Raw genomic sequence first — 13,527 nt, 5'->3', positions numbered from 1 at the left:
GAACCCCCATAGCTCCACCCCTGGACTCAACACACACACATATCAACACTAAGTGTAACAATAATGACCAAAATAAAACACAGGAAATATTAAGGTCAGCTAAATTCTCGTTGCGGGAGCTAAAGGACCCCTGAACGCTACGGACCGACTCTGTTGACATGGTTGCCTAGATGATCAGGAGAGGAACACAGCAGACCCTGATATGGTAACATTTTGCTATGATTAAGTTTCTTTTTGTGCTTTTAGTAGACTATATTGGTTTGATTATTTGCTTATTTAATGTATATCAGCCAAAATAATACAAATGATAATTTAAAGAACAAATCATACAAATAGATTAACACTAAATACTTAAATATTTCCTACTTTAAAAGGTTTGTTAGGGTTTTATGAATGTTTTATTTTGAAATGTTTATATATTTTATGAATTCATTGTTCAGTGGTCATTAATGTACCAGACACAGACCAAAGTTATACTAAATAAATGTCTTATGTTAATACTCAGTGGTGGATGTTTTTTAACCTTCACAATTTTACTTCAACAATGAATTAAAAATTATAATGCTGCACTTTTGGCTGCTGTATAGGATCACACTTTCCATCTGCCAGGGATCTGCAAACTGAATTTCTGGAGACTCACTTATTCTTTGGCTCACTTATTATATCAGATGATGAAATATTTCTGTTTTTTTTTTTTTTTTTTTTTTTTTTTTTTTTTTTTTTTTTTTGTTTCATTCTTTTTCAAGTGTTGCCATGAAAAAACACCGACTATCCTGGCCCCTGTGGTAAATCTGGTCTAGAACCAGCCTCCAAACCTAACTCCTTATTCATATACATATTTTGGTAATACTCTGTAAAATATCAGAATGTTCACATAACTTTTATACTTTTGGCTGAGGACACATTTTGAATATTAAATCAGGTGTTATGATCAGTTACTCAGTGGTTTGTTTACCAAATACTTTTTACACTTGCTTAATTAAACATATTTAATGTATATTACTCTGATTGAAGTACAGTTTTGGGATACTGTAAACAACCTCTATGCATGAATGACTGCTCTACAGATCACTTTTTAAAGACAAAAAACACCGCCATAAAATACTGCAGCGGGCATCCCACCCTGTTAGAGTAGGACGACGTGCCGTGATGGGCGTCCCTTATTTTGATTTCTGAAAGGTGGCAACCCTACTCATACCTGAAGAAGGGAAGTATCTTAATAAAAGAGCCGGACACAGTGCTTCTGCTCCAGCGATTATTATTATCTAAGGAAGAAGTTCCAGTGCTCTTCACTATAGCTAGCTTAAGCGTTAGACTCCTCCTGCTGGTTGAAACTGACCACTGCTTCAGCCAAATCAGACTAGCCAGCCTCTGAAATAACCAAATTTCAATCCAGCACACCTTTATCCCTCACTTCCCCACTGTCTGACAGTGACATCTGCCATGCTCCTCCTGAGCGTCATGCTAGGATCATGGGAGGTTAAACCCGAACCATGTCAAGATAATTAACGTTTTTGCACCTGCTTTTTTAACCAGCTCTTGCTTTACGCTCTCAGTCACACTGATTCTTGCTTGCTCTGTTTTGGTGCCGGCTGGTTATGTCATCAACAAAAATTACTGCTTTTAGCCGGTAGACTGCAGATCTCGATCGCAGGATAAATTTCTATTGTTTCTACCATATACTGGGTATATCACACATTCCTATCGCAATATGAATTTTATGCCACTTCACACATCTCTAGCTGCTCCTATGCACAATGGGCATGTTCACAAAAAGGGCTGGTCCAGTTGGAGTTTTATTGACCTTGCACTCATTAAAGTGGGATTCCACGCAGCAACACAACTAGTTTTGTTTCCCTGTGCAGGTGGACCAGGATTGTTGGATCCGTGTGAGAAGAAGCCTGTGGATACCCTCACTGCCATGGGAGAGCAGCAGAGAGAGGACATAACCTCCAGCGCTCAGGTACACACTCATTCTTATAGTTTGCTTCAGACATTTGGCTCTTTGAAAATCCATTTTTATCATACAATTGTAAATACTTGTACTAAATAATGGCAATAGATTAAAGTTTTGGCCATAATGAGCTGCTCTAACTTCAGCACATGTGAAATACCAGGGATTTATAAATGATTTAATTCATTCTAAATGACAGGTTGTCCCTTTTTGCAACTGATAAGAGACGGACAGATTGAAGCAAAGTTGGGTATTTTTACCATATTCCAACACAAATCCCTGTTCCTCTTTAATAAATTTTCACTTGAAAGAATCAGTTCTGCTTTAAATTAGATGGTTGGAATCCACTGATTTGGAGAAGTTTTGAAATGTTTTTGTAACGGTAAGAGTACACCTCCCAGGAAGCCTCCATTTTGCTTTTACCTGCTAGTGGAGTTCAGTAATCTAAAGCTGCAGTAGAGTTTGAAAATGGAAACAATCAACTTCCCTTTATTCAGAAGTAAAGAAGTGAACCAACATACTTAAACTGCAGCACAGCCCTCAGGTCAGACCTACAACACATTAACTTTACCATTCTGTTTTACTTTGACTTGTCTCTCTTTCCAAACCCTGATGGAGCGACATTTGTTTGAACACATTGTCGTTGTTTTGCAGTTTGCTCTGAGGCTTCTGGCCTTCCGTCAAATTCACAAAGTTCTGGGTATGGATCCCTTACCGCAGATGAACCCTCGCTTCAACGTTCGCAACAGCCGGAAACGCCGTCATGACAACAGTGATGGAACAGACAGCTTTGAAGGGGAAGGCAAAAAAGACAAAAAAGATTTTGATAATTAGTTTTTCTGTTGTCACTTAAGGGAAACCCTAGAAAAATGTCCTAAACTGTTGTTTGCCTGTTTCGTGTGTGCTGTTTTTTTTTTCTCCCTACAAAGCAGTGTATCTGAACCGAACTCTGTATTACAAACACAAATGTTAAGCTACATGTTCTTTTAGTTGTAGATTTTCAGAATGCTGGTGCTTGGCAAAGTAAACGAGCTGCTGTGCTTGTTGTGTAGAAACATTGAAGGACAGTAGCTCTGCTGCTCTAACCTCACCTGTCTGACTACATGAGCCGAATCTCAGAGGATCACTGTATCCACGTTTAGACCATCAGCTCAGAGGAGTACTGACTGTCAATGACTTCATTCATCTGTATAGTACTATCCAGAGCTTTGTGTTGTTATTGTGACACAGATGGGCAAACTGAAAGTTTTTCTAAATGAATAACTCATCTAAATGCAAGTGGTGTTTAATGCTGTGGTCTTGTTACGTTTCGGTGCTTAACATCACTTAAAAGTACCAACAAAGCAGTGCATACCAGACTTTTAACTCTTCATTTATCTTTGTAGTTAGTGGCATTGTTGTTTCATTTTTGCATATGTATCTGAGAGTATTTCTAATCTATTAATAGAAACAATAGCTTTAATTTAGTGATATTTCTTTTCTTAAAGGAACGAACATTTCACATCCTATACTGTTTGTTTTTATATTAGAGTTTTAGTTAAATGCAACATTGTTGGCTTGCCTGTCAATTATTAGAAGCTGAATTATTTCAAGGCAAGAAATATGACTAGAGCGCATGACTGGTTGTGGAAGCAGTGATGATGTAAACGCCCTCCATCATGGCTTCTTTTGTGAATGTTTGCTGTATCTTGTTCTGCTTCCTGGTTCAAGTGGCAGAATAAAAGCATTTTTAGATGGCTGAATATTTGTAATTGGAAGCAATTTTTTCTCGTTTCCTTTTCTAGTTTTCCATTTTTGAATAATCATATAAAGGGGGTTCAGGTGTTGAGGGTTACTGGCCTAATGCAGCTTGGGCAGTAATGATTATTTTAGTAAATAAGTGGACACAAAATTGGCTTATTCTCCAGATTTTTTTATTTATTTAACCAATTGAGCTGTTTATACAATATTAGAAATGCATGAAAAAATACAAATGAATTCTTTTTTTTTTGTTCAATCACATATACATTCCAGTTGATCCTAGTTATTAAACAGTACAATAAGCTTAGTTATTCAAAGTACACTGCTCAAAAAAATAAAGGGAACACTCAAATAACACATCCTAGATCTGAATGAATGAAATATTCTCATTGAATACTTTGTTCTGTACAAAGTTGAATGTGCTGACAACAAAATCACACAAAAATCATCAATGGAAATCAAATTTATTAACCAATGGAGGCCTGGATTTGGAGCCACACCCAAAATTAAAGTGAAATGTTCCCTTTATTTTTTTTGAGCAGTATATTTTAAAAAGTTTCTAAGGAAACCCAACAGATTGCATCAAGTCAATGATGTAGTGACAGCAGAAAATTTGTCAAATATTTTATTGCCTAATAATAGCATTCCTTTAGTGAACTCTTGATCATTTTAGGAAAGGTTCCATCTGCAGCTAAAATATCCTAATGTGAAAAGCTCAATCTTTTCTGCTTCACTCAACAGAAAAGACTATTTAGAGTTTTAAACAGTATTGGACTGTATCAGTTCAATACAGTGTAGAACTGATCTGTTGCTTATCCTCATGCCGAAAAGACTTTCTGTAGAGTTCTTTAGCACATCTGGGTTGCAGTAATCTTTGGCTCTGTCTGCTCCTCAGGCTGTCAACCACGCTGTAGAGGGGATGAAAGGCATCATCAACATTTCATCATCAGAATGCTGGTGAGAGACAGAATGCTGTCTCACCATCTTACAGTGGAGCCACTTACTCATCCTTTGAGTTTGAGTCATTTTGAGTCATTCACTGTCATTGCAGCACCCCAGAACACCACTACATTGAATATGTAGTGGTTATAAGATAACCACAAATGACAGATGAAACATGAAGAGCATCCTATTGCAGATATTAAAAGGATCCAGGATTAGTTGAACATGTTGGCCTAAATATGTTGCAATTTTCCTATTACCTAGAAAATTGCTGTTTGTGATATGCCAAAACTCATAATTACTTCAAAAATGTACATCTTTGTTCTATTTTTCACTCAAGAAGATCGGCATTTTTTCACCGATGGGTTGATGATGTATAATGGTCCATTCTGTACTGGAATGTCCAGAGTAAACACAGGAAGGCTAACTTTACCTGAGTAGTTAATCATATTGCGTTTGGTGGAGTCATTTATACCAGCAGAACTAAGGAATGAGCTAAAAATGAATGCCGTATTGCAGTGCTGAGACTGGCAGAGTCGGACGCTCTTTGAGATGCTAACGGGAGCTATACTGTCCACGGCACTTACATCTCCAATCCAACCAGACCCATGGAGGTCCGGCGTCGGTGGTAACAAAGTCTGGTGTCGCCGTTACCACCACACCGGACTCTAAACAGCAAAGCCGTTGCCGATCTGGATACAACACTACAAAGGCTGGGAGAAACGTCAAAAGACAAGCAGTGTTAACGGAGCTATTAGTACTGGAAATGCTAATGGAGCTAGAACATCGGTACTGAATGTGAAACCACTACCGACACCGAACAAAGTTCGGACCCTAAACAGTTGTTGCCGATACGTGTCATTCATAATTTCAATTACGAAGCTGAAGGCAGCAGCAGCAAAACACCAGCTACTACGGGCAACTCTGTTCTCTTCCTGTTTGGTCCTTCTCACCTTCATTACCTCTTCTGGTTTATAAAGTCCGATTGATTTCAAAGAGCTCCGGTTCAAATTAAAAAGGCCTAATAATGTTACTCATCACTGTTTTGGCTGGAGGAGCCAGCCAGGAATGGTCTGACCATTACCACTGGAGTTGGTTCTTACGGAGCCCTCCAGGGGACATGGGGTATTTTTTTTCTTTTGCGTTCCCTCGCAATAATCTACTGATCATAATTGGTACTGTAAGCCTTTTTTACGGTGACCGCCGTACTTTCTGCTTTAATACAAGCTTATAAGGTTTTTCCATGGACTATTGAGTTATTATCACAGGGTAATCAGTCATCTGATTGTGTCTCTATTGTGTTCGTAGTCGGAATGGTTTAAAGTGCTGCTTTCAGTGCCGTTCCATCTGAGCCTTAACATATATAAACATGCAGTAAATAAATCGATTTTCAATCAGTTTTTTGCACCAACGCGTTAATAATAATAAATAAATTTTATTATTATAAAACACAGCAAACTAATGGTGGTAGAGGGCCGCACTGGGTTAACTCAGAGAATCTCATCTGTCCGTGTATCAGTCAACTCCTAACCTCTTCTTTGTTCTGTCACAATTATCGATTTATTTAATTTTTTATTATCATGCTCCAAACTTTGCGAGGACTGACCACCCAGCTCACCCGTTTCCTCATACACACAAAGCCAGCAGCGTCACCTTCCCATTCATACTTGATGACGTCACTGCCACATCGACACGCCCACCACCAGGTGTCAAAGCTGCTGCTCCTGTTATATCAATAATTACTTATTTCATTCATATGGCTCTTATAGAGCCTCTGTGAAAACGTGTTTATTATTATTAACGCTTTGGTGCAAAAAACTGATTGAAAATCGATTTATTTACTGCATGTTTTTGTCTGTTAAGGCTCAGATGGAACGGCACAGAAAGCAGCACTTTAAACCATTCAGACTATGAACACAATAGAGACACAATCAGATGACTTATTACCCCGCGATAATAACTCAATAGTCCATGACTATTGAGTTATTATCTCAATAGTACTTATTAAAAGTACGGCGGTACTTTTAATAAAGTACCGCCGTACTTTATTAAAGCATAAAGTACGGCGGCCACCGTAAAAAAAGGCTTACAGTACCAATTACGCCGCATGAACTGATCAGTAGATTATTGCGAGGGAACGCAAAAGAAAAAAAATTCCCCATGTCCCCTGGAGGGCTCCGTAGTACGGATTCACTTCTCTAGACAGAGTAAATTTCATCTTAAACAAGATTTTTCCCATGTCAAATTGAAATGTGATGTTACTCCTAATTCCTGGTTGGAACAAAGCCTCTGGTTTTTTCACCAGAGTTCAACTAAAAGTTGACTTGTCTTACTCCTATTTTATTTCCCTGTGGAGCAATTTCTATAAATACATAAATCGGTGCAGTAATTTTACATTGACATGAAGCCTGGTATGCAAAGTGGTCCAGAACCTCTCCATTCTCTTAGATCAAAACGCAGATTTTAAGGATTAAGACACTTATAGAATATACCTCAACAGTTTTCAATAGAAACACATTCATTCTAGACATTTTCTAATTAGTGTTACAGTAGTTTTGATTATATGTTTGACTAACTAATGTTACAGTTTAACATGAGTTAGGCTATAAGACCACAAGCTAGACTAGTTCAAGTCATGCTAATTTTAACTAAATGGTATTCTACTAATTAAATTGCAATTATTAAAAGTATTATGTGTTGTTAGTTTGTTTTTCCTTAAGTTTTAGACTTTCTCTATGGGAGATGATGTGACTTGTCTCCAACACTGCCTGTGTGACAGAGTTAATTTATGGCGCGGTTCCGTCCTGATAACAGACATTCTTTTCTGCAGGGCTAACGTGAAGCCCTCTTATTTAAACTATTCCTGCTCAATCTACATTTTTCACATGTGGTAAGATTAACTGTATTAAACACTAGGAATATTAATTTTTCCTCAACACCTGACAGTCATGTTCTTGGACTGTGGGAGGAAGCTGGAGTTCCCAGAGAGAACCCACGCATGAACAGGGAGAACATGCAAACTCCATGCAGAAAGACCCCAAACCTGGAATTACACCCAGGATTTGCAATTTGACTATAAGACTTACTCTGTAACCTATGTGGTGACCAATATATTCTGTCGTGTAGTTTGAATTGTACTAATCTTGTTTTAAGTTCCCTGGACATTTTTTTAATATTTTGAAGTGTAATTTTCTATTCCTGATCTGTGAAAGGCGTACCAACATCAGCTTCCCAGGCTGATCGCAATGCAGGGAGCCCTTTGTCCATATCTTTTACCATAGTAGAGTAATATTGGAGACTACATGGTGTCCCTCTGAGATTTTCCTAATATGAGAAACATAACAAGGGATGGCTGGAGATCTATAAATTTCAAGTAGTAAGTGACAAAGTTCTATGTACCTCCAGAGAGTGTTTTTTCCTCTCATTATGAAGAATAATATGAATTTTGACTTTCTGAGAACTGAAATGATAATTTTAGCACACTAAATGACTTAAAGATTCCCCCATTATATAGGTCTCCAAGAACCAAAATTCCTTTTTGGACCCAGAGGTCCCAGAGAATTGGAGGTTGGCTGATACAAAGTTTTGAGGCAAAAAGCTGTCATATGTAGCGCCTCAGATTTCGACCAGTTAATTTCAGATCCAGACATGTTGGAGAATGAACTAACAATTTTTAAAAGGAAAGGCAGGGAGCATTCCAGTTGTGAAACCTAGGTTTCACAACTGAAATGCTGGACATCGTCCACATAAAGCATCAGCTTATCATTCACATTATTACTTTGGATACCCGGGAAATCAGGGTCCCTGTGTATTTTTGCTGCTAGAGGTTCCAAGGCTAGAGTGAAAAGCAGTGGGCAGCCCTGCCTTGTCCCTCTCTGTAGGTCAAAAGGCTACAGAGAGGGAAGTAAGTCTTCTTTAACAGAAGCCTTACTGTTAAAGAAAAGCAGTTTGACCCAGCTAATGTATTTTGGGCCAAACCCATGTGTTTCTAATACACTGAATAAGTAGTGCCACTCCACCCTGTTAAAAACCTTTTCTGCATCCAGGGAGAGGGCCATGGCAGGGGAAAGGTCACTAATTGAAAGTTTACTTTGGGCTATCCACATAATATTAATTTGTCTTCTAATGTTGTCAGAAGAGTTTCTTGCACAAATGGATCCAATCTGGTCAGAGTGTACAAAGCTAGTCATAACCTTATCTATTCTGGTCGTCATTATCTTGGCTAATCTTGCATTCACAATTTGTCAGGCTTATTGGCCTGTAGCTTTTACAGTCTTGTGCAGGGACTTGTGCAGGGATATCAAACTTATTCTTGTTCTGGGCCAAGTCAATATCATGAATGCTCTTAAATGGCTGGTTGTGCCAGAATATGTTGATAAAACCTGTTCAAATACTTAAAATATCAATGAATTCTTAAAACTAGATATTCAGTCCCCCAAGGATTTTGATTCTTTTTTGTGATTTTTTTGCAATAAAAATCTAAGTGTTTGAGGTACTATTTTAGAAATACTTGCAATATTTGCACTTATTTATGACAGTAAATGTGACTTTTTATTACTCGCTATATAGCTCATGGACTATAAACTCACATCAGTTAAAGCTGAGGCAGCTGTTTAGTACAAGTAAGAAAGTTTTTGAGAATTTTTGAGAAAAATCTGCAATAAACTCCCAATTTTTAGCACAAAAAAGTGCTGGGTTTTATTGATTTTGCATGAATTTCCACAATAAATTAGAATTTTGAAGAAACTGGAGGGACCAATTGATATAATTTGGAAGTAAACAGATAAAAACCTTTGACTGATAACATAATTTTTAAGCACGTTTTTGTGTTTAGAATCTAGAGGGCCACATAAAAAGCTATGGTGGGCCAGATTTGGCCCACAGGCCTCGAGTTTGACACATGTGCGCTAGTGGGTCTTTGTCATTTTATAAGATGAGGGTAATAACTGCCTCCGATAATGTTGCTGGTAAGCTGCCTCTATTCAGAGCCACTTCAAACATCTGGAGGAGTAAGGGAGAAAGTTCCTCAGCAAAATTTTGGAGAAATTTTGCTGAGGAATGAACCAAATGAACCTGGTGCTTCATTTGCTGTCATGGTTTTTATTGCATTTATTATCTTTTCCTTTAAAAGTGGAGTTTCCAAAGGTTCAGTCTGTGCTCCCGAAAGGGTTAGGAGATCTAACTGTGAGAGAAAACTCTCAATCTCCTGAGCACCTGGAGTTTTGAGAAATAGAATTGCATATGGTAATTTCTAAAGACCTCATTCATTTTGGTGGGGTTAGTCACTACTGCTTTCTGACTGCATTTATTATAGTCTGTGCCTCCTTTGGTTTCCTCTTTTTGTTTGATATATCTAGCCAGAAACTTGTCAGGTTTATCCACATCCTCAAAATGTTTCTGCCTAGCGTGGAAAATGGAGAATTATTTTCTTTCAGGAGCAGATTGAGTTCGTACTTCAATCTTGTTAGACGGATAAGGTTTGTAGGGCTTGCTTCTGTCTTTAAGGACACTTCCGCTATAGCGACCTCTGTCTCCAGAGATAGCCGTCTGGCAAGTGTAGTTTTCTTTTTGTATTAGGCATGTTGTATAAGAAACCTCTGACGTATGCTTTTAGAGATTCCCACGCTACACCAGCAGAGGGAGCTGCTGTTAATTTGAGAGGGGAGATTAGTCTCTATAAATAAGTTAATTTGAGCTCTTAAGGAGTTCAGAAAGTCTTTGTCCTGCAGCTTGAATTTAGCCTCCATCTTAGGGATCTGGGAGAGCTACTGAGTGGGTTTAAGAGAAAGAAATAACTTAGGCATGGCCAGAGAGGAATATACTACCAATTGAGCAGGACATAGCTGAGGATATAATAGATTTTGACATGAAAAAGTAATTGATCCTGGACCAAGTATTGTGAATGGCAGTGTAGAAAATGAAATCCCTCATGGAGGGATTAAGCAGTCTCCAAATATCAATTAAATGGCCTTGCACATTTTTAAAAGAAATGAAACCAACCAAGAATGATTTCTGTGCAGGTATGCTTTGGTCCAATATTAAGGGAATTTTTAAGGCTTCTGAATTAAAGAGATGTGTGGAAAAGGGATACAAATAAAAATAAGGTGTTATACTTCAGAGAGTTGAGAATTTACTATTTCGCAAATATTCCCTCAACTGGACCTAATGATGCAATTTAATCATAGGGCAATTGGGGTTCTTTCAGCCATCTCAGAGCAGAGCCACAGATTCTGAGTTGCAAACATCTGATGACTTCATCCACAGAGCTACTTTGCCCACATAATCAGGATTCATCTGAAATGTTGCTCAACAACTCTTTGTGGAAATGTTGTTCGGACTTTTAGCAGCTACAGAAATCTTCTGGGGGTGTATAAAGCAAAACACAGTCCAAACCAATAGCATCACATCTTTCTGGTGGGGAAGTGGCTTTGTTTCCGAAGTTGCAGCTGCCAGATCACACATGGTGAGCGTGGGACTCCCACAGATGACTTATTACACGTATCTGCGACCACTGACTGCTCCACAGAAGCCAAGTACAGAGGGCAAAAATTGTAGCAACAACAACAACAAAATCAATCAAAAATCAATCAAATTTTATTTGTATAGCACATTTCAGCAGCAAGGCATTTCAAAGTGCTTTACATAATTAAAATGCAAACAGCATGTGACATAGAATAAACAGTGAGAAAGAGATTTTGAAAAAGATTAAAACAGATAAAAACATTAAAACCCGCACACCTTTTAGGACTTCAGTTAAACGTCGTTTAATTGGGACTCAAACCTTCTGGGTCTTTAGTCAAAACCACCGTTTGACAAGGACTCCAACCTTTAGGTTTTTAGTTGAAACGCCGTCAACTGGGACTCTAAACCCTGTAGAAATTTAGTTAAACGTTGTTTAACTGGGACGTTTTCCAGGGCGCTTTATGTTATCCTGCAACCTAGGATGGCTGAGGGTAATGTATTAGATGATCTTCCCTCAACGTGTGATGCTGTGGAACAGGAAAGACGAGACACACACGTTGAGCTTCCTTCTCATTCAACTGGAAGATTTATTCTTCTTGTGTGCTCAATCTTTTCTATGCCACCAACGCGGCAGCGCCCCTAGCGGTTGTGTGCGGAATTGCATAGGACTAACTAAAATGACACTACAGAACTTAGTACAAAGAGAAATTAAAGATATAAAAATTATGTTGGGGTGCCTATTTTCTTAATTATTGTTTTAATTTACTAAGAGCTCATTTTTCACCCCTCTACATTTACATCATTAAAACATAGACAGTGAGAAAGAGAAATAAAAAGAACTTAATAAATAGATAAAAAGAAAAGATAAAAACATTAAAAACATCAAAAACATTGAAGACTTCAAAACCCACACTCTAATCCTAATTTAGCCATAAGCAACTCTAAACAGGTGGGTTTTAAGTTGAGATTTAAACACACCCAGTGTTTCAGCTGTTTTACAGTTTTCTGGAAGTTTATTCCAAATTTGTGGAGCATAGAAACTGAATGCTGCTTCTCCTCGCTTGGTTCTGGTTCTGGGGATGCAGAGCAGAACCAGAACCAGAAGACCTGAGGGGTCTAGATGGTTGGTACAGCAGTAATAGATCTTTAATGTATTGTGGTGCTAAACCGTTCAGTGATTTATAAACTAACAGTATTTTAAAGTCTATTCTCTACAGGGGTGTCAGTGTAGGGACTTTAAAACTGGTCTTATGTGCTCTATCTTCCTGGTTTTAGTCAGAACGCGAGCAGCAGCGTTCTGGATCAGCTGCAGCTGCAGATTTGTTAGTCAGACCTGTGAAGACGCTGTTGCAGTAATGAATGCGGCTAAAGATAAACGCATGGATGAGTTTCTCCAGATCGCGCTGAGACATCAGTCCTCTAATCCTGGAGATGTTCTTCAGGTGATAGAAGGCCGACTTTGTGACTGTCTTAATGTGGCTCTGAAGGTTCAGGTCAGAGGCCATCACTACTCCCAGGTTTCGGGCTGATCGCTGGTTTTCAGTTGTAATAACTGAAACTGTGCATTGATTCTAGTTCGCTCCTCTTTAGGTCCAAAGATAATAACTTCAGTTTTGTTTCTGTTCAGCTGGAGAAAGTTTTGGCACATCCACACATTTATCTGTTATAAGCATCTGTTCAGTGATTGGATGGGTTCAGAGTCACCTGGTGACATCGTGATGTAAAGCTGTGTATCATCCGCGTAGTTATGGTAGCTGATCTTATTTCCTGCTATAACCTGAGCCAGTGGGAGCATATAAATATTGAAAAGAAGGGGTCCTAGGATTGGACCTTGGGGTACCCCACATGTGACCTTTGACCTCTCTGATGAGAAATTTCCGATTGAAACAAAGAAATCCCTGTTTTTTTATGTAAGATTCAAACCAGTGGAGCACTGGACCGGAGAGTCCGACCCTACTCTCCAGTCGATTCAGTAAAATGTCGTGGTCAACAGTGTCGAAAGCTGCACTGAGGTCCAACAGAACCAGCACTGTGGTTCTCCCACAGTCTGTATTTATATGGATATCATTGAACACTTTTACAAGGGCCGTCTCCGTGCTGTGATGAGCACGAAAACCAGACTGGAAGGAGTCAAAGCGATTCGTTATTGTTAGGAAGTTAATTAATTGGGTAACACTTTATTTGAAGGGGGTTGAATAAGACTGTCATGACACTTTCATAAACATGACATAACACCTGTCATGAACATCAATAAGTCTTCATGAATATTTATGACTGTTGTCATAAAGCGTCATTCGGTAAATTATGACACTTTTAATACAAAGTTGACATGATTCAAAATGTCTTTGTTATGACAACTTGGAAATCAGGAACCAGGAAATCATTACTGTTTAAACTTTACCTTTAATTACATAAAGTTACCTAATTTT

The 13,527-nt window shown here is 38.4% G+C and overlaps 1 protein-coding gene across 1 annotated transcript in view; it reads left to right on the top strand.

The window, feature by feature from the left end:
* zfr (zinc finger RNA binding protein) overlaps positions 1-3,696 on the top strand; it is a 97,775-nt gene extending 94,079 nt beyond the window's left edge. Inside the window, exons 19-20 of the mRNA XM_007577440.2 lie at positions 1,866-1,963; positions 2,609-3,696. Coding sequence (XP_007577502.1) covers positions 1,866-1,963; positions 2,609-2,788 — 278 coding nt within the window. The 3' untranslated portion in view covers positions 2,789-3,696. The remainder of the gene's footprint in view (positions 1-1,865; positions 1,964-2,608) is intronic.
* Positions 3,697-13,527: the final 9,831 nt, after the last annotated feature.

The sequence above is a fragment of the Poecilia formosa genome, unplaced genomic scaffold, assembly GCF_000485575.1.
Source record: "Poecilia formosa unplaced genomic scaffold, Poecilia_formosa-5.1.2 Scaffold441, whole genome shotgun sequence".
Lineage (NCBI taxonomy): Eukaryota > Metazoa > Chordata > Actinopteri > Cyprinodontiformes > Poeciliidae > Poecilia > Poecilia formosa.
Note: the sequence above shows the minus strand (reverse complement) of the source record. Positions and strands in the feature narration are given on the sequence as shown.